The sequence below is a fragment of the Corvus brachyrhynchos genome, unplaced genomic scaffold (assembly GCF_000691975.1).
Source record: "Corvus brachyrhynchos isolate BGI_N302 unplaced genomic scaffold, ASM69197v1 scaffold312, whole genome shotgun sequence".
Taxonomy (NCBI): domain Eukaryota; kingdom Metazoa; phylum Chordata; class Aves; order Passeriformes; family Corvidae; genus Corvus; species Corvus brachyrhynchos.
This window is the reverse complement of record NW_008236640.1, coordinates 1189099-1217048: the sequence shown is the minus strand read 5'-3', so window position 1 is coordinate 1217048 and position 27950 is coordinate 1189099. Positions and strand designations below refer to the sequence as shown.

The window sequence follows — 27950 nt, the reverse complement described above, 5'->3', positions numbered from 1 at the left end:
ACTCTTCACAATAAAAATGTGAATGCAGTTGAGGAAACACTCAGAGTCCAGTGGTAGTAAGGAGACTGTCTATTAAATCCTAATTTTTGGTGGAAATTGAAAAACAATAAAGACTAAACCCAGAAATAATTCCAATTCATTTGGTTTGTTAAGTGTTGGTACCATTTCACAGAACTACTACATTTTAGAAGAATGGATTTCTTGAGTGGAGCTCTGGTGTGGCACTTGAAAATACCAGTGGTGTGGTAGAATTATGTGGAAGATGTGCCATACGGAAAGCTTTTTGAGATGGAGGAAGCAGAAGAAAATGCTATAAAATCCACATTGACATGAAAAGAGCAAAGAGGGATAAAACAAGACAGGAAATGAAGACTTTAAGTCCAAGCAAAGTTCAAATAGATTGGCCAAACTACTGTATGAATGAAGAGAAATCAAAGTAGGAAGTATAAATCAATGCAAAAGTAGAAAGCTGTGAAATTGTTACACTGGATAAAACCCAACAGGTAGAGTGGTGATAACTTTATAAATGAGCTGTCATCAGTTCTGATACTGTCTACACTGGATAAAACCCAACAGGTAGAGTGGTGAGCTGTCATCAGTTCTGATACTGTGTGCTCTTTTAGTAACACTAAACTCTCTGGGTGCATATGCAATCTCCCTCTACAAATGCAGATCTCTTTTAATGTATATGCACAGCTACCTGAGACTGTTTACAAATTGAATGAAGGGCAGGACAATCAATGGTTAAATACAGAGCAAAACACGAAACAGGAAGACCACATCCCAGAAAGCAGCACACTGGGATCTTTAGCAACACTACAAGTGAGTCACTGCAACAAAACAGGGTCACTGCTATCCAGCTGAGCACCCAGGATATGACCAGACAAAGACCTTACTTTGACAGAAGGTATGGCAGGAGCAGCTATGTACAGGCACGACGAAACAGTGAGGAGGAAGTAATGAAATAATGTAGGATGGGGAGTCATAAACTGTGAAGAGAGATGAGGAACACCATAGCCTATGTAATGTGCCATTTGGCTCAGCCTTACTGCCATCAAGGATGTAATTTCTCTATTTATCACAAAAGAGAGTTATGTTGGCAAGCTCGGTTTACTGGGCAAAGAGAGTAAAACTGAAGACCAGACCCAAAGGGAGAACTGCAACTCACTGCTTTCTCCTTGGTGTTATTTGGAACAGAAGTGTAGGGTTTAGGGTGCAGTAAGACTATATTTAAATATTTATGCATATAAAATACATCTAGTAGAGAAGAAATAAATATTTTTGTTGAATCTACATGCATTGTGAGTATCAAGCTGGATTTTCCTTACACTTTGGCTTATGATTACGAGTTAGAGAAACACTATTTCCCTTAGAATATGTAGAAGACATTAAAAGAGCAAGAAGCCTGCACTGAAACGTGTGCTCAGCACCCATTTGAGTTTGAGTGACACTACATTACTCCAGCTCATAGCACTGGCAGGTATATGAATTTTAATGGTATTTCAAAGTCAGTTTAATAACATTATAGCAATATTAAAACTCAAAACCTGAAAAAGCAAGTGGTCTGTCAAAAGACTGCCATTTAAAATCAAAAGGTTGTTGCTCCCAACCTCTCACAGGCCACATTTAAAACTCTCTTCTTTTGAGCATATGTAATACAAAGTAACATTTCTTAAATATTTCAAATATTGTTTTCCCCCAAAATTATGTCCACGTTCCTATATAAAAACATATATTGAAGAGAATCAACAACCATGAAATTCCAAAAAACTGTGGGTAATGAGAAATCTGTAAATAACGGGCCAACATGAGCTACTTGTTCACAGAACATATTTTTCTTTCAATCACATGGCTGCTTTTCTTTTAACTGTTGGAAATTTGATGACAAATCACTGATTTAGGAAACGTATCTACAGCTAGGTCTTTTGACACGTTCACCTGATGAACAACAACGTTTTGAAGTGTGAATAAAAGTGATACCCAAAAAGGTCTCTGGTTTCTAGGTTGCCATAGGAATAAGATACAAGGTTCCTCAGCTCACCTCCAGATGCCTTTGACCTTTCTTTCAACTTTTCTGCAGCCATTTCAGTGTAGCTGGGAAGTTCTGACATCTTCACTCCAGATCGAGCTTCTGCTATTAGCTGACGAGCTCTCTCTCTCAGCTGCCGACGCCGCTCTTCATCTTGCTGCTAAGATATATTGAACAGTTGCCAACTCAGTAATTGACAGAAATGCAATTTCATTCTCAATCTGATCATCATGATAGGAACTGGTTTACAGCATGGTGCTTGGCCCACATTATAAATAGGACGCTCGATATCAGTTGGGTGTCACACCACAATTTTTAAAGACATCCATGCGCCAGATTATTTTTTTTGAGCATTCCCCAAATTATTACTGCTTTAGAAACCTGATGATTTGCAATGCAACGCTTTTATAAATTATGTTCTGTAAAAACAGCTTGATGAAAATTTGCAGACACTTTAGTCTCAAAGTAATCACACCCAATGAGTGATTTGAGCGAAGTTTTACCGTGGCTATAAAATGGTTTTACTAAATTGAATTACTCGTTTGAGTAGTATTCTGTCACAAAACTAAACTGAGAAGCCAGATGTTGCTCTTGGTTACTCCAAGCACCAAGCTGACTTCAAAGTGTAAAGTGGCATCAAATCTGACGCATGTTCTTTGACTTCAGTGGGTATTTTTCTTTAAAAGAAAATAAACTAATGAAAATTACTGAAAGAACAATAGATGCTCTCACAGCAGAAAAGACTTTCCATCCCTTTAAAACATCCTACTAATGGGGCTTTGGTCAATAATTAAAGGAATCTTACTGGAACCATGCCAGATAGTGCTGCCCCCCTTAAAGCTCATCACTTAGAAGCATGATAATATTTCAGTTACATAAATAAACAAAGTTCTGCAGCATGAAATTTTGTAAAAGACTAGCCCACCATGATAAGAAAATCTTCATAAAAAGATGTGTTTAAACATATCTGTAAGACTCCACAGTTTCCATAAGGGAAACCATTTCAGTTTTCACTTTAAACATGGATTTTTGTGAAGTTAGGACCGTTTTTCCTCTCCCCTCAATATCAGAAATGCTCATAAGTGCAACGAAGTCAGTGCTTGGCTTAAATCTAACCTGCCAGTAAGACTGTACTATTGACACAATGACCTGGATAAATCCCAGGTACAGGCTGTTGACCTGAACTAAGTGGAATATAACAAACTGCCTAATTTTGAAGAGCCATTCTGGCAGCCTTCCCACCAACCCAGAAACTTGAGCATCCCACACCTGCAGAGGCTGGTGAGAGCTGTTGCTAAGTGCTATTTAGTTTAAGCAATCATTAATAAAACAAGCGCAAAATACTAATTAGGTACATTTTATCCATTTCCATGTAAATTGTTTGTTTGTAGCTATTTACTCAGCATTGTTCTCGGCACAATAGAAAAAATGCAAATGACTGAATCAGAATGCAGCCCTAATGGGACTTTCTGTTTATAACCATTAGCCCAGAGGTGTGCTGTAATTCAATCCTCAAGCAGAAAGATTTAGCCTCATTAACAGCTTGCATGGGCAGGTTACAACTCATAAAACCCTACAGTAAACAAAGTATATGGACACAGCGCAGTATCTCGCCCCTGAGTGACAGAGTCCCGATTCCCTATCAGATCGCCTTGATTTACTTTTCTCCTAATGTCCTCCCCTGGAAAGACAATTCTGCCTGGGCCCTGTGAGGCAGAGGGATGGCACATGGGCTTTGTTTGCTTTCTCACATTTTAACTTCCCAGAAGGCACAGAGCAACAGTTCTATCAAAAATTTATTTGGTAAAGTACACATTAGAAAGACAACTGGAAAGCTTCCCCCCCTGCCCCCCCCATGCACTATAATAGATCAATTTAATTTAATTTCTAGCCAGCCAACTGACACAGCAAACGGTTTTATTTCGACCCACAGCATTTGGTAACATTAATTACATTGAATTTTACTTGAAATAAAACTGCTCAAATCTCTAATATTCCTAATTCCTTGGATATAGGAACTTGCGTGCTTAACTTAAACGACTTTTAAGAACGAATGTACAAAATTAAGATTCCCATGTGGTTTAACGTCAAACAATTTAATCTACTTCAGCACGTGTAATTTAAAATAGGGCCAGTTACCTGTTTGTGAGAAAAATGCCCTAAACTGAGCTGGCTGATTTCTCTCCTTTCATCCCCTCCTCCTGAAAGAGAACTTGTCTCCTGAATTATTAGCATAGTCATTAACATCCCGGGGATCTCCAAGCAAACACAGATTATGGTGGCTTGTGTTTGTGCTGATTAAGCCAATCATCACCAGCGGATAAGGGAAAAACCAGCCTAGTTCTTGCTTAAATTCAATTCAGGTATTTGAACCCTCGGTTACTGAGCTTGGCAGAAGAAACACTGGAGCAATGAAACTGAGATCAGAAAAAGGATATAGATTAAGTTTTGAGGTACAGAAAAACTGTTAAACAGCGTATCAAGCTAGAATTTGGAAAGGAAAGCACTCGGGAGAGGTATGGGGGACGAATAAAAATATAAAAACAAAACAAAACAAAAAAAAAACAACCCAGGAGACACAAAAAGAAGCACTGCACCAAGAAAGGACCAAGCAAACACACATACAGTGATTTTTTTTCCCCGTACAGTTGAAAAGAAAACTCAGTAAAATCTTTCACCCTTTGACATGAATCTGACATGCCAAAGAGACATTACAGTTTTCTTTGTTATTTTCCCCCAACTATTTTGTAATGGTTTAAAGATCTGCCATGCAGATGCACAGTGAGGAAAACTTCACTATTTAAGGACAAACTCTTCAAGAATAAGTAATGTAATTCCTTGTTTCCCTCCTATAAAAATGTATTGGTATGCAATTTTTATATTTCACAGTTCACTGACATCTCGGCAAGCTTTCTTCCACTGCTTCAATGGTGCTACTTTTAATTTTATCCTCCTTAGTCCTAGTAATTAAAGTGATCAGCAGTGGCATCCCAACGGCTTTGACACAGCTACAACCCCCTAGCTGACTCCGGCTTTTAAGGGAAAGGGGAAGAAAAAAAAGGACGGGAGTTTCATTTCACTGGAACAAGAAAATCAAGCTTCTCCAATCCTCAACTTTATCCAATTGTTCTTTCAGCAGCCTTTGGATCTTAAGAAACAAATAAAAATGGCTGCCATTAGGGGGTCCTGTTTGTACTCGCCGCAGATGGCAATGACTGACATTACTTTGGCCAAAAATTATGCTGTGGATTTGGGAAGGTGAATTCGAATGTGAAACACTGGCGGGGCAGTTTCCGAGATCATTACCCAGCCAGCTGAGAGCAGCACAACTCAGGAAAATATTGAGAGTGGTGGAGTCTTTCAGGGGAAAAAAAACCCCAAACAACCCCTTAAAAACCATCTTCTTAAATGACCGAAAATTTTGCAATCTTCTCACATTAAAAAGAAAAAGAAAATAAACCACAAAACCTTTGCGAGGGATTTTTAGTCCTCCTCTGGCAGAATTTTGGGAGGATCCAAACTGCATTTACACCAGAATTCTGATAATATATCATCCTCTCACTATAAAAAAAAAATATAATCTGGTGAACTGCATTTATTTGACATTTAAAAAGTAAATTCTTTACCGTGCCCATAGACTGGGGGACAAAAGTAACATTAAAAAAATGTGGTAAATTACTTATAATCCACAGCAACAAAATCAAAACAGAATTGTACCTATGAGAGGGAGTGATTCCTGAAGCTGTAGGTTTCAAAATGGTTCGTGGTCAGCTGTGAGTGCACAGTACATCTAAGAGAAAGAACTTGACTGCCACCCCTTTCATCATTAGACAGGAAGAACGGCTCTGTTATTAGCCATTCAGAAAGAAAAAGACTTCTGTGCTTGTCCAGAGGCAAGGATTATCAAAATGTACCTATTCAGGATTACCAAAATGTACCTATTCAGTTAGGAGAGAAGACTGAATAAAAAAAAATAAGAAAAAAAATAAAATTACACGAGCTTTAAAGGTTTGAGCAGGCTGGGTTGTACTGTGACCTTGATCGGCTCTTGTTTGAGTAAATAGGATTTGGGATGAAACATTAAAACTGTTTAGCAGATCTTTTCAAACCATTTCAAACTTTTCTTATGTTGGTATATAATATAACCAGACATGCTTGTAAATGGCCACACCTGCTCATTCCTCTGGGGATGGCCTGATCTCTGCCTTTGCTAACAAAGAAAGGACGGGAGAAAAAAAAAAATCAGCCTTTCTTGTTGCAAAACAGACTGGAAAGTCAAAATCTTTCTCAAGTTTGTCCCATCTGGTCAGATTAAATCTTTGATCACCCTGGGGACCACATTTATGTTTGGTCTCTAGCACTGCTTCAGAACAGCTCAAAATACACAGGTAGTGAGCAAAATACAGATTGCTAAGCAAGAAACACTTGGCATAAACAAAAGTGGCTTTGCATTTCTGTGACTATTCAGATCCTAGGAGGTAGTAAGCAAAAACAGACATAAACATCTTGGGTATTTTCTGCCTTCTGCCTGGTGTCTACATCAGCTACCTCACTATCCACACACTGCATGTAGCTTGAAAATATTTTTTCATGAATGCCTATCACAAAAAGTATCAAATTGCTTGTCTTAAGTAGCTATTGGCTTAGGAGCTATGGCACTGATACACTGATGAGACAAGACAGAACGAACACAGAAGTAGCTCAAAGTCTAAAATTGGAAGAATCACAAACAATATCTTAACAAAGCTGTCCCCCTTAAGAAAAAAAAAGCTCCCAAAAATTCACAATAAAATGGGGTTGACTGGCTGTAAAATGGAAAACATCTCCTTAAACCAAGGAGGCATTTTTAAAGAAGTAGCCAGCAATTTCTTTTACTTTTATTTTTTAATTTTTAAAATAATTTTATGTTGTCTTGGAAAACGTACAATTCACTTGGTACAGTATTTCTGTGCGAAGAATGGTGGCTGTAGAAAAACAATCCACTGATAATTTAATTCCTTGTGTCATTGTGAAAGTGAAAAACTCTTAGTTTACTGAACGGAAAAAAAAAAATTTTGAAAAAAGAATGGCTGACTAAGTAAGTATCACCTTGTGCTACATCCAAGGCCTCTTGCTGGTTGTCTGGCTGCTCTTTTGTAGGCAAAAAGGAGCTGAACGCTCTCTGGCTCCTTAGATCTGGTCCAACAAATGCACTGCCAGTCATGCACACGGATCCAGCTTAAAACCCAGTGTGAGCCTAAAAGAAGCTAGTCAAACTGGCACCTACTCATGCAGAAGTAGATAGATTTGTCATGACAGGCTGATTATTCAATGTAAAGAAACAGTTTAGCTTTTCTAATCTGGTACAAATACATCTTTCTCAGAGAAAAAAGTAAAAGGTCTAACAGTTCAAGTATTTATAAGTAAAGAAACCAACAAAAAAATTGTAACGTCAAAGTGAACCACAGGTATTTGTGCTGGAGCATTCTGCTAAACAGCCCCCAAGTTCTATTCAGATAAATAAGATTTAACCCATTTAACCATTTGGGAGCTGCACATCTCCGTGACAGAGGCGATCTCATCTGTTTCCCACTGCACTTGGCTCTATGGCAAGTTTTAGGGACAGGCTGAAATATCCAATTCCATAAAACACGTTGTGTTTTCCTTCTGCCCTCGCTCGCTTGCGTGCTCTCCCAGAGAACCCTGCGAGGGCAGCCCTGCCAACCCACAGGGCTCCCAGGAAACAACCGAGAAAGTTGACCGAAACCAAAAGCACAGACAAAGGCCTCCACTAACTTCTTCCCTGGAATTTCCCCTGATTAGGCAAGTTTGTGATCTCCCCCATCCAGGAAGTATAATTAAGGTCAACAATCACCTAAGGTGCTGGGATCCATGAGCGTGTTCTGCCTGTCATCGTGGCTGTCAATGCTATTGGCATGACCCACAAACAGGGGCTCAAGCGTGCAGGCTCAGAAATATCCTAAAATAGTGCCATCATCCAGACAGGGCAGAGCGTCCGATCCGAGATGAACAGGCTAAAGATGGTGTTTTCTGTGCCTTTCCACAGCCGAGTTACAGACAGAAGTTAAGAAAGCTGCTTACTCATTGTAGGAGTCAACATTCGTCGAGCTCCACTTAAGGGATTTTCTCCTGTGTAAACTTGACTTTATAATTTAAAAAAAAAGGGGTGTTATGAAACAAAGGCTTTTGGCAAGTGTATGGGATGTGTAAGCTGGAGAGCAGCATCTCTCAGACTGCCATCCTGGGAAGCTTCCTCCTCAGGCGGGCAGCCCCGCGCCAAGGGAGGGGACGTGCCCTCCTGAGGAATGCTCCCGGGTCACTCCCAGCCGAACAAAGCCAGCGGGCTGCAGGGGGCCTCCGAAAGTTGGTTTTCCTCCCCCCCCTTCTCTCAATTTTTGGGGGAGGGTAACGAGATCCCTGTCTGCTTCTATGTGATGAGAATGAAAAGAACAAGTGCAAACCCTACATCTCCCTGGACCCTATTTTGCTGGGTTTTTTTTTTGAAAAAGTCCTGCAAACTGCTGGCAGGTTTTTTTAATGGAAAATACCAATCGCCTAAGATCTATACCTAGCCTTTTGCCAATAATGAGAAAACTTCACCTTCTGTCCCCAGCAATTCTTAGGAAATCTTTTGCTGTTATTCCTACAAATCCAATTACAGATTGTTGAGTAGCTAGTGGAGTAAGCTTATTGAGGAGTGTCACATCACTAAGTCGTGCGTATGTGTTTCAGTTTGTAATGTGGTCTGAGCCGCTGTAGAGGTGTCAACTTAAAATGCAAGTAAGTAGCAGAACAGGGCTAATCCCAGCCACTACTCCCCTGCAGCCAAATTGTAGCGCAATGAATGACAGTGGAAATGCAAAGATGCCACTGTGCTTATCACACACAGCCAGATGGTGGACCTGGATCAATGCACACATGCCACGATCAATGCATTTGATAAAGAATTAAGAAGAAAACTGTACATGTTATCAAAGAACTTGTACATGGCATAATTATGATTCTGCATGTGCTTACTGATGATATTGGAGACTCAGAGGCAGGTGATAATGAAACTGATAGGAAGAAATAGCTTAAAGGCTACAGCATATGGCCTCAGCACTAAGAAATCTTGTCAAATAGTTCAGAAAGCTTTTTTAACTGTTATTACAGGCTGCTCATAGTGCAAGCTGGTGGCAACGTTTTAATTTTTTTTAAACCTGAAATGTCAAAAAGTTACAAAAGCTGTACTTTTCAGAATGGTTCAGAAAATAATTAAGATGCTATTGTGTTTTAAACGTGGCAAAAAACTTACAGGTAGAGAGAGCATTCACAATTTGGGGGTGGGGGGAGTAGTTGGGCATTTAAAAATATAGATAAAATTCTGTGTTTCCTGAATAAATGCATTTAGACTTTGAGGGAGCTTGTGGTGGTTTAAGGAATGTATTGTGGCAGCAATTTGCATCCACCAGCATGCCCATTTTCACAGATGCAGTTTCGCTATTGTCGAAATTTCGGTATTATCGAAATGTATCGAAATGTACTCAACATCAAACATAGAGTATTTCTCTGTTCGCATTTGTGTTCTGTCAGCTGCGTTACAGACACCTTGGATGTGAAAGAAGGCAATTAAAAATTTGTGGAAAATAAAGTCTAAAGTAATAAAAAAAATTTATAATGTATAAAAAGTACCTAAAATACAAATTCTCATGCTCCAGTTGATAGATGAGCTGTCTAATCAACGCCTGGACGTAACTTAAGTGCTCTCATTAGTGTGAAGACCTTCAGGCTAAATAAGACTAAATCCCTTAAAAATTGCTTCTGCAATAGAAAAATCCCCCTTACCATTTTCCTCTGCCTAAATCATATCAATTAAAAAGAGAGAAGGGGAGGGAGGGAGAGAGAGAGGCATTTTCACATGACTTTGTTTTAACTGACACTCAAAAATCTATCTTCTGAATCCAATTTAAAATGTTTAAAAAAAAAAAAAAGTTCATTAGCAATCAAGGAAACAAAAAAATCACCCCGAGTTTAGTTTCTCTTTCACTTTAAACCTGAATCTTTACTCAGTGCTAAGGTGCATAATGCCCATTGAATCCTTCACCGTAACTTCTTTTTTCAACCCCAAACGTTTAATCAACGTTGCAGTTTTACATTAAATGATAAAATTTATCAAAACGATTCTCCAGAAGAGTGAACCGCTTATTCTATTTTCAGCAGGCTGAGGAGGGACACTCTCCACCTCCCCCCCGCTCCCCGCCAACCCCCGAATTTCAATTTGTCCTGACAAACCATTGGGTATTAAATTCTAAAGGCACGCAGAGTGCATAAAGAACTGATGGCTTGATTAGCTCTTGTGGTGCAATTGAAGGAGCTGTCTCTCTCCCCGCTTCTCCATTTTGAGAAACACTTTGATCTTCGTTCAAGTCAATTCATGAACATCAACTGACAAGACTGCATGAAACACCCCAATGGTTAGGCCCAAACTCTAGCAAACTATTTGGTTTCATTAAGGCTTTAGGAGAAGTGACCAGTGACAGTCCTTTCATTCAGAAGCCAACAGGCAAGTGACTATTTAAACTTTAATGTGCACAATGTACTGCTGAAGGCCACTACACCTATAGTCAGTCACTCAAGTATGAATGCCTTTACCTACTATTTTGTGACATGTGAACTGCTAAGTGCAGCTGCAGTCTCATTAATGCATTTGCCCAGATTTGTTTGCAGGACTAAATAGACGATTCACAGAATTTCTGGTGAGAGAAACAACTGTATCTTCAAAGGAAGGTAGAACAGCAGGTGCTATGTAAAAGCCACTGATTAAAAACAGATTGTGTTTTTAAATGCAGTAATTTACTTGAGGTTTGCACAAACATAGCAGAAATATTATCTGTTCCAGTTGAAAATATGAAAGAATTTGAACCACATCACCCACAAAACGCAGGGTGTTTGGGCTGGTGTTGCGCTTTGCTACAGTACACTACTTACACATCACTCTTCCCCTTTTTTAGTTGCCCTCTCCAAAGAGTCCCACTTCAAAGAGTTCATTTTTGCACCAGTTCCTGTCAATGCAGGTCAGAAACACTAAAGTGGAAAGTGGCTGCAGTGCCGTGGCACAAAGAGTCTCCGCGGCTGAAATCAAACAAAGCCCAATTAAACTAATCATAACGTCCCAGTGAACACAAGGAAGCTCACCTGGTATTTCTGGACTTCTTGTGTGAATTCCCAACTCTACTCGGTACTTGGTACTATAATTACCCTGACCAAAATACTGTGAAATTACTGCTCTGATCTACTAATGGCTGCAAAAAATCCCGTCGCTGTGGTTCCATGCCAAGGGGCCGTAGCAAGGTGGCGCAATGCTTTCTGACAGAGACGACAACTTCGAAAAACTCAAAAGGGAAAATTAACGGGATGTGGTTTATGTTGCCAAGGACTGTTCATTAATTACCAATTTAATCACTGCTGGAGGCATGACATTACAAAAATCTGGCTGAAAGTTCTAATAGATTATGAAGACCACCTAAGAAGAGTGACCAAGAAATGTACAAAACAATTAATACTGTTTCACTGCTATCAAAGACACTCAGATTATTTTACATCAAGTGAAGCAAAAGAATTAGTAGCTTCACAGTGCCACCACTAGGAACTGTAAATACAATGGCACACAATTAGTAATGCACATGTGACTTTTCGTTCAAGGCATATATCCTTGGGAAAGCCAGAACACGATAAGGAGAACAAAAGAAACATTTTTAAATGAAATGAATAAAGATTTTAACTCTACCCTTGTGCATGCTGAGCAATACCAGAATAGGCAATGGAAAATACAGCTCTAAGTAATGGCGATATCATCCTGGGATTCACAACAGCATGTACTGAACATCCACACGGAAAACGTCCACAGCTATTAGCAGCGATAGAAAAAGAGCATTCCAGGGGCTGAGAAACCCGGGTCTCACTCTGCACACAAAGGGATAGCTCTGAAACAGAGCTATCTTTTTTTTTTTGCTAATATTTATAAATGGATAGAAGACACTAAAATTTTGGAACTAATTTTGATCAGATGATCTTAAAATTCCGTTAATAAACTGCCAGCCTATTTTCTGTCAGCGTGCGAGTTAATGGTATGGCTGCAGACTGTGCAGCACCTTGAATTTACAGCCACATAATAAATAAATTTATATATTTAGGCCAGATCCTTAAGTGGTGTAAACAGATACATCTATAACATCTGGTGTAAACAGATACATCTAATAACAGCAATAAAAATCAGCTGAGAAACTCAAGCATTTTTATCTAAAACTGAAACTGCTAGCATTTGTCGTGCATTATCAAAGGTTATGCTTTATTCAGGAAATCCTTCCTGCTATAAAACTGACAGTGCATACTAATTCTTCTTCAAAATTAGTTTACTTGCATTAATTGATTTATTTTCCCAGCTACATCAGGGACTTGTCTACAGCAATATTTTTGTACAGTGAAATATCACAACTTCGTAGTAAGAAAGTGCTTAAACAGATCAAATATGAAGTCAAAAGATGTAGAACCTTTTTGGAAAGTTACAGATTATTTTTATTTTTCATGTATTGAGGAACATTAAATAAAACAAGTTGCTTGTTCTTGCCATCAAGGAGTTGAGATCAGACTATCTCAACCTTAGCGTGTCGCTATAAAGAAGTAAATACCAGGTCAGCTGTGGGTTTGAAGTGTTCAGTCAGCAGGTCTAACCTCCAGTTAAAGAAAAGTATATTGTTAAAACAACTAGAAAACTTGGAATGCTCATGAAATGTAAATAGTCTTATCAGCTAACACCATATTTAAGCACTTTATAGTGGCATACAGACAAGACATATAAATGAACAACAGGGAATAAGTTACCAAAGCTCAGGGATTACCAAAATAATGTTCAATCTTTTTACCAATTAGATGGTAACTGCTTCTTTGTAATCTTGGGAAGATCTAGTGATCATATCTAAATCTGGTTGCAATTATCAGCATGACAGACTAGTCTTTTTTCAATCAATATTTTCCAATTAATATTAAAAGACCAAGGTTGCCACCTGCAAAGTCCTACACCTCAATAAATTCATGCTAGATGTTTAATTAACAAATATCCGTTTTTTAATCTATTTTTTTAAAAAGAAAAACAAGACAGGAATAACTTAAGAGTGCTTCCTTAAATGAATTCATATCACCACCTCAATCACAGACATTTATTTTTCAACTGAGGAGACTACAAAAGATCTTGCAGTGAACTGGGTGCCTTCCCTAATGTAACAGAAGTAGGGATTCTGGTTCGACGCAGAAAAAAAAATACTGAATGAAGCTATTTTGTACTCACTCTCAAGAACCTGAAATTATAATTGGAGGAAAGAACACTCGCATTGCTACCTTGAGTTTAAGGCATCTTTCAATCAAATTAAAATACTCTATTTTTGCTGTCAATTCTGAATTTGCTTTCAGTACCACTTCTGTTCATGTTGGCTACAGTTTACTTAGTGGAGAAAAGTTTGGACAGTTTGGAGCTTATTAGTACAGAGGGGCAGCAGATTATTGCAGGATATGCTCAAAAAATGGGATCATTTATTAAAACTTTTTTTCTGAGCATTTAAAATAATGCTTTGTTTTTATTTTATTGTAGTCAGCATATCCTGTATCTGTGCAAATGTATGCAACCAAAATTAAAGATCATAAAAACTCATCTCCTTCCAGATTCTGTCACATTCTGAAGCCTTTCTAAAAAGAACTTCCATTTCCACTAGCCCAGTGCACACAAAAAAGAAAAGTTATCATTTTGCACTCAAATATTTATGAAAATGAAAAGTAATGGGCACAACAGATTGACACCTGAAGTAGAAAGAGCTTATTAAAAATGAATTAGATACAGCTGCAACAAGTCCTTTGAGCAAGGGAGTAAAAGCAGTATTCTGAGCAAGGAGAAACAATCTCAAGGCACAGCCTGTTCCTCTCCCCTCTGCACACAGTGTTCGTGTGCTTGGAGGAGACAGCTTTTTGGAGAAGTGCTTTATATCTGCAAAATCTACTAAAAGATTTGAACACAGTCGCCACTGCTCTTTCAGATCTTTCTTTTTTTTCAATATACACATATCGAGGCAGCTATTGCTGTCATTCAGCTTGAATAAATACAAAATAAGGGTAGCAGAGATAATTAAACCCAAATCTTTCTCTGTACAGAAAGCAGGGTAGCAACAGCTGCACTTAAGCACAGCAGCAGCTTCAGGATTACTCTCCGAACCCCACCACGTCATTTTATATTAATCTGGATTTAAATACTTATTCTCCAAATGGAGTCCCTCACAATTTTTAGCGTAGTTATACTCAAATGCTGCTGTGAAGAAAGAATTACTATTTTCCTATTTCACAAAAGGCAGAAGACAGAGTGATTGCCTCCAGGTATCATGCTATTGAACTCCTGCATCCCAGAATCCATGCCAGATGCTAAACATGCAAAATTTTTGGCCAAATCCACATATGGGTGGCCCTAAATTCACCAAGGAGGAATCCTTAGCTCATGCAAAATGCAAATAACTTCAGAAATGATCTGTGGTCCCTGGTAGGGAGAAAAACACATCCTTTGCCAGATGAGCACTATTTTTCATGAATTCCATTAGATATGGCTTTCCCTGCTAAAGCAGTCCACCTTACCAAAGCAAGTTAAAAGAATTTGACACAGGATTTAGGAGATGCCAGAAATAAAACTAGTGGGCATAATCTTAATTTTCATCCTGCTCTGTATCCTCTAAAACAGAGCCTTGTGGTGGCACCACCTTTTACTTTCACTATCTCCTGGTCTTCAGCTCAGACCTGAGCTCTACCCAGTGGTGTTCAGTACATTGGTTTATTTTCAGTGTTCCATATGCAGACCCATCAATACGTAGCATTATTCTTTACACCACAATATTCACATCTTGCTCTGAAGACAGAATTGTTAATTTTTTGATTTCTTTCTACACTGCCCACCACTATGGTATTTAAGAGCCTCAAAAGCATTAATCACATTCCCTTCTCACAACACGCTCTGGAAGAGTTATTACCCTGCTCTTCTGATGAGAACTGAGACAGAGAGATCCAGCTAAAAGGATCTGTCCCTGGGTGCTTGCTCTGGGAAGCCTATAACCTGGGGGTTTTTTTTCAGTATACTAAGCTTTATACAGCCCTTTATATGTCTCAAGCACAGCTCCAACTGATTTCCCTGACAGACCTGGATGCTCAACAGATCTGCAAATCAAACTTTTGCCTCAAAGCAATACAGAAAGGAAGGATAAACAAATAGCGACCACCTGGAAGACATTAGGCTCAAAAAACTTAGTGGCACTGATCAGGAACTCAGGTAAAGGCAGAAGTACATTTAATTCTTCCAAGCACCTTAACCATGACCTCATCTTTTCACTCCTCGCAGTCCCTGCTTCGTTTGTCGTACACCTTCCAATTTCTGCAATCAAAAGCACAGAGGTCCTCTGGACAAACAGCCTTCTACATCACCTCTATCCTCTGAGGAAAATGAGACACAATTGCTTTGGGGAAAATAGTATGTGATCACATAATTAAAGACTACATCATAATGCATATACACAAAGGAGGTTAATTAAAGTTGCCTGTGCATTTCTTAACTCCTAATTCCATTCTCTGTAATCATGCTGACTCCATAACCATAGCCATTTGAGTTTAGAGAGTAAATGACAGCTGCAGTAAATTTCCATTATTTATGTGGACCAGTCACTAAAAGAAAATAAGATTTTGCCAACGGCCTTTGCAGATATTTGCTGACAGCAGAGTTATACGGAGATTCGGGAATTAAGGATTCCACTCCATGTTCTGCAGATGAGGGCTCCCCTCCTGGAAAGGCCTTTTAGGCCCATGACTTCTGAATATTTCCCACTCATTGTGGTCCCCTCTAGCCTGTCACTTTGCCAGATAGGTCGCACAGCCCAGCTCCAGTCTCCTCACCTTTCCAACATCACATTCCAGCCAAGCTGCCGCTGCTAACAACCATCACTACAGGTTGATATTTTACAGCATCTGGTGGGAGCAGATATGTCCCTTCTAGCCCTGTGATATTCACCCTGAGAAAAGGCAGGTTAAATAAAAATGAGTAAGCTAATAAAAAGGCTCTCCTGGTTAAAAGCTAAGTGATTACCGCTGCTATATCAGATTGCAAATGACAGAAGCATCTCGTAAAAGAGTCACCACATGCACACGTACATCAAGAAAGCAAGCAGAAAGGCTGAGCTGTTTATAAATCTACCATAGAGAAAGGGACCCATGAGGGGATCAGTAACTCTGTTCACAGAGCTTTTAAGCTAATTCTTCCAGTCTCCAAAGGACTGCATCAATTTTAATGACACAGCTATGATCCTCCCAAACTCTGAGCATGATTTCAAGGAGGTTCTGATCAATGCAGTCTCCTCTTAGACTTCAAATACCTGCATGCATACCTCCACATGCTGTCTGGCATGCATACAGCTTGAGATTGAAGGCTTCTGAGAAGCACCAAATAAGCAGACGTAACACTGAAAAAACTTCTAGCATGCTGCAAGGGGGGAAGAAATGGGAGAAATGAGGCTATGCTCTGTGCTTAGAGGAGAAACAGGAACACTGTTTTTTTCAAAATGGACTTTTACCAAAACAAATCAGATTGGGATACACCAAGTAAACCTGTATTTATGGCCATACAGATTTGGAAATTTCCTCTCTGTTGTTGACCCCGAGCAGTGACACAACCCGTCCTCACTGTGCACATTGTCCAACCCACGTGATGGGGAGAACGCTGCTCTCACCTGATCACTGAGAAAGCAGCAATTCCTGGTTCTCACATGACACAGGGAAAGTGGTAACAGCAAGGCCTAGGAGATGAGACTTTTCTAAAGTAACTAACGACTCCGTAGGCTTCACTTAGCTGGGGTGACTGACAGTCAGAGCATAGTCTGAAAGACTAGGATGCTTAAAGCTCTTTCTGAGAAGGTATCAAAAAAGGTGCAATTGCAGACTTCAAGAGTTTCAAAAGTATTGCCCCTGAACTATCTCTTCAAAGTTTTCTTATTTAAAATTAGATCTTCCTGTTTCAAACCATTTTCTTTTGAATCTCAATCCATCCCGAAAATGAGCCTCATCCAATTTCCACTACTAAATGCTGATTCTCATTATCACAACTCTCATTTGGATAACACACTACTACACATTACTGCGCACTGACACATACAACACTGCTTTGAGTCAAAGTTCTTATTATTAACCTCAATGACCAAAAAACCATGAATAGAAATAAGTCTGTACTATATGCTAACTATCAAATGAGCAATGACCTGTAGAAAACTGGCAGAACTACATCAGATGGAAATGCCTCATCTCTACTAATATCAAACATGTTAAAGGAAAACAGAAATCAATGTGTTTTATCTTACACCTATATATGTTATGCACACATGCATCCTCTTTCAGAATATGCACATGTATGGATATGTAGATAACATATACATACATGTTATACACAGCTTTATATAATGTATATTATTACATACCAACTTTATATAGTAATATGAGAGTCTCCAAATCACATCTCCACAACACACTTCAGAGCTGAGGAGCTTTTGTCATTTTTATGTGACAATCAACTCAAGTCAGGAGTGCCATTACAGTTTGCTCAGAGTGCCCAGATTTCACATGGGCCAGGACCATTTCTTCTAGGACAGTTCTCCCTGAGCTTCTGATGGAGGCAGCAACAAACTTTGGCTCTGCAAAGCTGCCCTAAAAGATTGCCCTTCCCTTTCCAGCAGGCTTCTAATTAATTTTTCAGCTTCTGTAACAAATGAAATAAGGTCCCGTGGGTAATCTGGCTGCCTGAACTACACAGTCCTGACTCTCACCCTGAAAACCCTTCACCATCTCCTACCCTTCAGCTGGTTTTCATGGCCTGGACACCATCTTCATTATTGTCTAACTTCACGTTGCCACCTACCCAGGGCATCTCTTCTCTGTATGCCAGTGGGGCAGCTCCTTTTACTCCTGTTTGGATTTCATTAGCAGGAGTTTGAGTCTAGAAGAGAAAGTTTTGTTTCCCAGTCCTCTGACCTGCATCAGAATGGGCCCCAATCCTTAGGAGAGCAATGGTAAAAGATGCTCTTCCTGGGCAGTGTCCATACAGACAATTTTTACTGACACTTAGGAACTTTTCTGAACTTCAAGGCTCTCTGACAAGACTGTGGTATTAACACCACTTTGACTGTTTTGAACAGATTTTTCAAGGGAATCTAACCTTCTTCCCAAATTTTATTTATTTTTAATATGGGTAAAACAATGCTTTATCCAAGCAAATACAGGGAAATAGCTGAACAGGTTTTTTTTTAAGTTAAAAAAATTAAAAATATTACCCTGAGGCAGAAGAGCTGACAGGGAAGATTTCAGCTCAAACAATGAAATACTAGCAAAGTTGTAAAACCTTTGAAAATCGGAGCATGTAATAAAAAATGTTAGGCAACTTTAATTACAGTTGTTTCTGCCTGAGTAGTTGCCATAGTAACTTCTCCTCTAACGCCATTTTCTTTATGAAAAGGTAATTTTAAAAAAAAGTCCGAAGTGAAATTTATACTAAAATATACATATCTAGGAAAAACTTAAAAAACAAAATAAGAAAAAATTTGTTTATATATCATGATACAAATAACACTTGTCTGCGTATATGAAAATATTTCAAAGTAAAATGAAGTGTCAGTCTACAGAGAGGTATCTCTACAAAAAAGAAAAACCAGCATGGATCCAAGAGAGTTAAAAGAATGAAATGAGACACGTAAATCACTGTCTTCATTTTTTGTTTGTATGGTCCCATTTTTGTAAAGAGGAGAATCTGCCCCTCAGGACTGAGCTCTGAAAGGTGGGAACCTGTAAAGATTTTCTTTCTCTGTATCATTATTTTTCATTTACAGTTACATTTACATTCTCAGTTGCCAGTACAGTCTCTAATGTGCAATAGTTAGAATCACAAAACCAGCATTGCAAAAGTTTGCATAAAAATTAATCAGCTTTTATCTCCAGAGAGTAGGGATCCTTCCAGGTCACCATGGAAGCCACTGGAGATGCAACCACAGCTGCTTCAACACTGGAGCTCATTCCCCAGCTCCACTTCCCCCCTCACCAGCATAATCAGCTTTGGTGATTATGTGGAATCGTTCCATCAACTCTTTTACAAGACTGATGCAAGGAGCTCCATCCACTGCAACACCACTTCTAAAGCAGCAAGGAGCTCACATCAGAGGCTCAAGCAAATGACTTACATTAACTGAAAGAGAAGTACCCCAAAATAGCACAAATTACTTCACCAGCATTTAACAAGTAACTTTTGAGTTTCATCCCACCAGAAACTATAGTGCCAATCAAAGAAGGTGCTCCCAGACTTCTGCTTCCAGGGAAGTGGGAGACACCTTTCTGTTGGCCATAACACCAGGAGAAACAGGCTTTAAAAGTGAATGAAGGACACATGACACATCAAACACAGAGAAGAAATGTTCTGCAAGGACATGCCCCCCCCAACAGCACATACAATGCATTTTAACTCTGTAAACTGCAAGACTGGCCAATGATTCTTACATCGTTCAGCTGCTTATTGCGGGCTGGGATGAGGGTACTGGTTAGTTGTTTATTCCCTGCCTTTAAAGCTGCATCTCTTCTTGCTTGCTCAAGCAGAACTCTTGCTCGTTCTTTAAGTTCCTCCTGTCTTGACAACATACGTTGCTTAAAAACAAAGAAATATAATTAACAGCAAGGCAGCCTCAGGGTACTGAACATTTATACAGTAGTTAATAGCCAGAGGCCTTCCTATACAATAAGGGTCAGGAGACACATGAATTATGTCTTCATGAGGTGACACAGCATTCTATAGAAACGAAAAGATGATCAGAATGTAAAAAAAAAAAGTCATAGGCCTTTATAATGTAAATAGGAGTTCTTTTCCTTCCCCTTAAAACTTAATTTCTATCAATATTTAATGCCTTTAAACTGCAACTGTGGAAAAACCCAACTGTGTTCACAGAAGCCATGTCAAACATGCTGTGTTGTTTACTTATTTACTTTAATATGTATGCAAATATGGCTACAACAAAAATGCTTTGTTGGCTACTTATATGGGTACCACTCACTTACAACTTAAATTGAACACAAAGAGGCTGGGTACAAGGCAAAAAACCCTGCAAAAATATCTGCTTCTACTGAACTTAAGAATATCCACAAGAAAATCCCTTCTTCATACACAGGATTGAGTATATTTGCAGAGCAGAAATGGCAAAAGGGGGTTCTGCACAGGCAACATGAGAACATGAGCAGCTCCCAGACAGACATGCTCCCAAGGGCTGGCTTCTTAGTCAAGGTCAACTGTGAAGACTGGGAAAATGCCTTTACAGGAGCCAGAGCTTGGGCAGGTGTTGCCTGTTGTGCTACTGCAGCAACCATGTGGAAATGGAGGTGGTTTACTCTAACCAACAACTGGTGTAGGTTCAGAGGGAGCCTCACATCTGAGATTTTATTACCATGTGCAAATGCACAGATAATTAACAACAAAAAACTACCTTTAAAGCCAACACTTGCTTTTTCTTGGCCTGTTACACCCTTGCCCATGAAAATTTTCAGAGAGAACAAATCCTGTCTCCTCCTGCTCTTCTATTCTTTATGGGCCAAGCTGTTCCTTTCTCATCTAGTACACAAAGATGATGATGACGATACAATGATGAAGAAGAGAAACCTCACAAGACTTCACTGATTAAAGGAAAGGAATTAGCTGGCTCTGGAACCAATATTTGGCCATTATCACCCATCTACAGACTGCTTCTCTTGCAATAAAATGAATCTTTATGGTGCTTACTCAGAAAAAATCCATAAAAACATTTGAAGCAATTCACACTACCAGAAGACAGGATATATTCTTTTCTTACCAGAGCTAATGGCACAAAGCCCAAACTCAAGAAAACTCTTCAGAGGGGTAAAATTATAAGCCTGCTTTGGCATTTTTTCAAATGGAGGTGATAACATGTTTTACATATTTTTATGATGATATGATTTATTGATAATACTCAGCACATACATAATACTCAACTTCCATTTGCACAATAAATCTGCAAGGTAGGTGGGCATACAGTGTTATCTTTATAGAAAGGAAAATGATATTGTGGTGAAGTAACATGCCTTAGGCCACTCAATGGAAAGCAGCACAATTTAGCAGTCTGGAGTTTCTACCTCACCATCCTGGCTATGTTCACAAGACTCTGTGGTTTCCCAGACAAGATTTTGAAATATCTTTAGTAAATTTTCAGGTATTCAAAGCTTTACGTTTTCTAATGAATTGATATGTTTTTCCAGTTTTGGCTTCAGTACACAACACTCGGAGGAAATGTGTTGCCACAGACAGTGGCAAGAGTTTTGGAACCATCTCTGAGATAGCTGAGAACACAACTTTCTTTAATGGAAGAGAGATTGGAAAGATCACCAGTGGGACAATTTCTATAAATTAGTTTCTCATGTAATGACTGTTTTTCAGCACCACCTACTTCTCAGGCAAAATATTTATTGCCCCCCCAAAAAAATACACTGCTCACCTCGCCATTTATGCCGAAGATTTGGTGTAAATTACAAACACAGAGAAAGAACTTAAACAGCACCTCCATCCTAACTCACAGACATAAATGTCTTACCTGGGCTGTTTTGGCAGTTTGATCTGCATGATTTACAGCTGTTCTGGCATCACTGTCAGAATCAGATTCTGCTTGCCTCGGAGAAGCATGTGGTTTCTTCGCAAGATCTGTATCCATATTATAGGAGTATCCAGGCTTAGAAGTAGGAGATAAACTTGGTTTTGTGACAGGTGAACTGGGATCTGCTCTTGTGCTCTCTGTGGATCCTATCCATCCCAGCTTTTCTTGCTCTGAGAAACCAGGGGTACTGTCTAAGCTCTGGTGTCTCTTCTTGTTGTTATCTTCACAAGCAACTGTGGGAGACATATCCTCTTTTTGATCACTGACATGTGCTAAGTCACTGAAGTCTAAAGTGTCAGTTATCAGCAATTTCTTCCTTCCCAACACAGGCTGCACTTGTGTTGTGTCTGTACTGCTACACTTCCCAATTTCTTCAGACGCAGAAGTCCTTCCAGAGCTCTGCTGGGATTTCTGTGGATCCGTGTCACTTCGAGTCCTGCGTGAAGAAGGGGAAGCTGTGCTTGGGCTCAAATGGTCATCAGGAGTCTGATGCTCACTCTCAGATTCACCAACACCGCTGTCGTTTACAAACACAGAGTCATCCTGAGAGGCAAAGTCTGCCAAACCACTGTCCGGTGGGTGCAGCTCGGGCTCCCGGTTCAGGTCATTCAGCTCCGCGTAGAACTTTTCCTGGTCAACAGAACTGTTTGTGTCCGTTTCGTAGTTCCCCACTTTGTATGTGCTTTTACTGCTGTTCTCCTCTATCTGAACCACGTTCAATTCCTGGCCGCAGAAATGTGCCCTTATCTGATAGAGATAGGTCATAACAGTGAGTTTGTCAGGGATGGCTAACAAAACCATGTCTGAAGGCTCCAGCAATCGTGATATTCCCAAACTGGCAAACCCGTCGTATGCCTTTAAAGACAGAAAAAGTAAAGATCACAGTGTGGCAGCTTCTTACGTATCACAGCATCTCAAGAATGCAAGTGAAAGTTTCAGTCAAAATAAGCAAGCCTAAAACACATCCAATATTACAGGAAGAATATGGCTCTGACTCTATTACTTCTTATTTTTGATTTTAATCATTACTACTTTTTGGTGCACCATCCAACACCCAGCTCGTTGATTTTTCCTCATGGTTTCTACATATCTCCCAAGGTACCTTCACAGCAAAGCAAATTGAGAGAAGGTAACCAGCAAAAACACTCAAATGGCATTGTTTTAAATATTTTTAGCATACTTCAATGCCATATTATACTAAAATCTTTGGTTACTCAAAATGATGACACTTCTATGAGTAAACAGCTATTCATGAAACTGCAGCTTGAAAGCCTTTCTTTCTGCACTAAGAAAACCTACCAGTATTTTAAATGGTTCTCACTCAAGTAGCAGGAAACAAGCAAACAAAAAAAGTCTAAGAGTTGGACCAGAAAAAAAAAGGAACTCAAGATGGCTTTTTAAGATAAGGAACAAAGATATAAGAAACACGACACTAATCCATCTTGAGCTTTATCACTGATGATCAACCTTCTGCCTTCTGTTGGTCATGTAATTGCAGTGATTTCTGCTGATGAAAAACTATGTCCAGATAGCCAAAAAGAACACCACCACAGATTACTTGACACTAGACATAAATCACATTAATCCATCAAGCAAATGCATTTTAAAAACATTTGTTGATGGTAAATTTATAAGAAAGAGAGAGTGAAAATCATTCCCATTTCACTTTCATTTCTAAAGGCCCAACAGTTGCAAGCCTCCCACTTTGTGAGGCCACATTGTCTTCTTACTGCTGGCCCTTTAAGTGAGTGGGCTTGGTGCATCAGGTTTTTCTAGTTTTGAAGAATTAAAGCTGTTTCTCAATTTACAATTAATTATTACTATCCTGGATTAACCTTGGAAGACAATATTGTGTTTCAAGGAAGCCTTTAAAAGGCCTCCTGTTAGCATAGATGCACTCAGTTAAAGCATGTGGGCTTTTCCTCCCCCAGGAATCCTGCAGCTCCTTTTCACTGTCTCCTGAAGGGGCTTACAATGTTCACAGTTGATCCTACACTATTTTGAACAAAAGCAGATGCTAAATTTAAGACATGGATGAGAAGACTGTCCTTTCACAAGGAAAGAGTAACACACATCACTGGCTTCTGGCTTCAACTCTTCCACTTTACATTTTTTCTTTAGTTTTAATTTCTTTAGTTTTTAAAGAATGGAGGAAAAAAAGAAAGAAATCAATTATGGGGTTTTAAAAATTCTCTTGGCTTTCGTATTAGTAGGTATTCAACAGTGAGACAGAACATGGGGCTGGGCTGGCCTACTCTCAGCAGACCTGGATATTTTGTTTGCTTTGACAAAAGGAGGCTCTCTCCTTCTCCTTGCAATGTCATTCCCTACTCAAGGGTCAAATAGTTTTCATTTCAGCTCTTTTCAAACTCTGCTTCTAAAAGCTGGAATTTATCTTCCTGAAATTCTGTATGTATACCTCATGCTCAGGTATAACTTCCCAAAGCATTTTAGGTGAAGTAATTTTTATGCCATAATAACAAATAATAGAAATATTATAAGACATAGAAATGGTCTGAATAATTTATTTTTAAGCTCTTCTGGCTTTCCCCATGCAAAATGATTGGGCCTAAAATCATTGATGGTCTCTGGTGTGGTATTTCTTGAGACAGTTTATTATTATGAGAGATTGTTATGCCATTTATAAATACAGAGCTGTGCTTAGATATAGGAGTAGCAGCAGCAAACATGACTTATGTATTTGCTGATACAAAACTCCAGATGGAGCAGAACAGCAGCAAAATGATCGGTGGGAGGGAATGGAAGCAACTCAGATGGTAGAAGAGGGACAGCTGTCATTTACATGGTCTTGGGAAACAGAGCTGGAGGAGCAGGATCAGGCTGGCTATGGAGGAGAGGGAGACAAGATGGGTGGAACTGAACAGACACGAGGAGCACACAGAACAGCGAGTTAAGGGAGAGCAGTGCAGGGATTTGGGTGGGCAGCCTAAGGCATGGCAGATACCAGGAATGATGAATGCTCATACGACAGCAGAAACCAGGCTGGGCATGAACGTGTAGCAAGCCACCCATGTTGTCTGTAGACTAAAGGTAACACCAGGATGTGTTGTTTGCTAAGTGGGTCAGTGCTGATTCAGTGGCATAAATAACTTGTTACCCCACACTGCAGGTAGTGGGAATTACCATCTGAAGATTGAAAGGACTTAAGGACAGGCACAGCAGTCCAGGGCAGCCAAAGCCCATAGACATGACTTGACCTAAACTCCTTTTATAATTTCAATTTCTTATTTATATGCTAATAAAACTAAATTCTATGAGTATCTCCCAGGGTCTGTAAAATGAAGGCGGGGACAGTGTTTCAGAGTTGTCTGGAAAGGTACTTGCTGAAAAGTAACACTACAGCAGGATTGAATTCGGATTGATGGATAGTCTCAGTACGGCTGCAATCCCTTTTTTTTTGGCTGCTCAGTTCTTCTGGTGATGCCTGGGATTAAACACAGTTATTTCCCACTGATGCCTGATACCTATTTCCCATCCCCTCTCACTCTCACACACATTTTTGCTTCTCTCCTTTCAAAGTACCCTGGCATGCCAATGTTCTACAGACAGTAGCTCTAGAAATAGCAAATGTTTGTTCTGGATTTGTCCATACAGCAGCATGTGATGGGTTTTCCTTCACTACTAGAAAAGCTGGGAGCTTCTTGATATTCCAGCATATTTCTAAATGCATCATATTTCTAACAGTTTGTAACATGGTATTAACAGAGTCAATTTTCCAAGTCAAATTATTTCTGTTAAACAGAGGCATAACAGCCTCGATTTTTGCAAATGTTTATTTCTCTGCACGTTTAACTCTGCTTCTACATGATCCTACTGATGCCAACAAGCACCTCCTACACACGCAATTAGATATGTGCTTATGACTTTGTGGAATCAAATTGTAGAGGTAAGCATGAACACCTATTATAAAAACATGACTCCAGCTTCAAGGTAAGGAATATTTTCCATTTTGACTCAATACTACCCCTGAATTCTTGTATTTAAATGTATAATTTAAAAAGATTCCTTTCAAAAATGGAATATTTTATTAAGATGATCACTTGAATTCAAATGTATTGAGAATTTTGTTAGAAATGGCAAAGAACTGAGGGGAGAAAAAAACATCATAAAAATTGAAAGTGCTAATTGAACCTCCAGAAGATATTCCCACAAGAAAATCTCTCAAATGAAACAAGCTTCTCTAAACAATAATTAAAACCAGAAATTCATTATTAGAACCATACTGTTGTGCCCTTCTACTTCTCATTCCTTCACCCTGTCAAAGAACCAGCCGAAGTCTTGTTTAGTAACTTATATTTTTAAAGTGCAGGACACGTAGTAGCAACATGAAATATTTCTATTGTTGATAAGGAACTATAGTGCCAGTATGCTGTAAGTTTAATAAATTTTGTATTATTTTTAATTTAATTATTATTTAATAATAATCAAACGGACATATTAAATCAAATTAGCTCTCTAACGCTACTGGGAAGGCAATATGGATATCTGAGATTTAAGTAGAAGCACAACTTTTTGGACCAGCTGGGCAAGTATCCCTGTAGTGTTTGTAATTTTCTCAAAGGTAATCCTGGTTTCTCTTTTGTTGCTGACAGAAATTTGAATTTGCAATGTGCACCAAAAATACCTTCCAATTCGGACTGATGCCAATGTAGTAGCTGTTTGGGATTTTTTTTTTTTTTAATGTATGTATACTCAGGGCACTAAGCCTATTTACCTATCTCCCAATGAAGTTTTTTCTTTTTTAAAAACTTACTGACAAGCTGATTGACAGACATCAATTGGGATCCATCAGCACAATCACCACAGGCAATATTCCAATCATTTCCCAACTCTGTAACACACTGACATATTGGCCAAGATCAGATGTCACAGGTACATACCCTTTTTTATTCAGCATCAGTGGCAGCACCAAACTGGCAAGTGGTGGGTGTGTGTTATAAAGAACCTCCAATGATGTGCCTTTTGTAAGAGTGCATTTCCATCTGTAATTACACTCAGTATTTGCACTGAAACAGTTGTCTCTAAAGATTCCTTCTCTTTTTTTATTAAAATACAAACAAGGCCCTGCACTTCTGGAAAATACACTCTTATGGGTTAACCTTTAATCTCTGGTTTCCCTTCTGGGGAGAAGGGGGGAGGCAGAAAAATGTTAAAAGAAAAAAAAAAAGAAAAAAAAAGAGAAAAAAACGGAAAAAAAAGAGCTGCTTCAGACAAAGACAATCATCCTATTCATCCAAAGATGTTATTTTAATTGGTCAGGAGGAATCATTGTCAAATGTGTTACATATCTGCATGGAATTTCTAGGCAGCCATTGTTGGCAGTGCTGCATTCACTCCAACCAAGGGCACACGGGGTTATCTGGCAGAACTGTGTGAGACCAGGAAATAAATCTGCAGGAAGCAACTGAGATACTCAGTGTAGCTGTCAGGCAAAGGCCGGCCAAGTGATGAAAGAAAAAAAGTGCACAATAACAACAATCACTATTTCTTCAGTTCTGGGAACTATATTCTTTTAGAAAGACAGGCTAAAAAAGTTCACTGTTTGCCATCACAGTTTCACAAAGAAAAGACGACCGATCATACTGCTAACATTTTTAATTAATAATCTCTTCTTTCTTTTTTATAATCTGGCTTAATTAGGCCAGACGCTCAACAAAACTTGAAATACAAAAAACATATGGTCACAGAAAATACTGTGATGTCACAGATAATCCACTTAGGTCATTATAAGTCCTCATATTTTAATAAAAAAAAAATCATCAGCCAAATACTCATTAGATAGGAGCAGCTCAGAGATATTTCATTATTTATAATACTTAAGTACTAAATTAAAGACAAGTAACTCCCTGCCTAACACATAAGTGTGCAGGCACATTAAAATATAAACAAAATGAATTTTAATAAAGCACTTTCAGAAATTCCACGTAAGTAAATAATACTAGATTGTAGATATGTTTGCTATATAATACTAAACTTGGTTAATTTATTCAAAGTCTATTTTTATACCTTCATCCCAGTTAAATTTAGTGCCTTTTAAAGCAGTATACAAAGAAAATCACAGCATTAAGAAGGCAGATACTTAAAAACAATTTTCAGATGATCTTCAGGAACAATTTTATCATCAGTGACTCACATAAAAATTGTAATTTCTAAACATGTCCCTA

At 38.9% G+C, this 27950-nt stretch overlaps 1 protein-coding gene across 1 annotated transcript in view; it reads right to left on the bottom strand.

Annotated features, from left to right (window-relative positions):
• Positions 1-27950, bottom strand: part of EHBP1 (EH domain binding protein 1) — a 210696-nt gene that overhangs the window by 50785 nt on the left and 131961 nt on the right. Inside the window, exons 13-15 of the mRNA XM_017726681.1 lie at positions 21706-22620; positions 19613-19756; positions 2042-2189 (exon numbers count right to left, since the gene is read on the bottom strand). Coding sequence (XP_017582170.1) covers positions 2042-2189; positions 19613-19756; positions 21706-22620 — 1207 coding nt within the window. The remainder of the gene's footprint in view (positions 1-2041; positions 2190-19612; positions 19757-21705; positions 22621-27950) is intronic.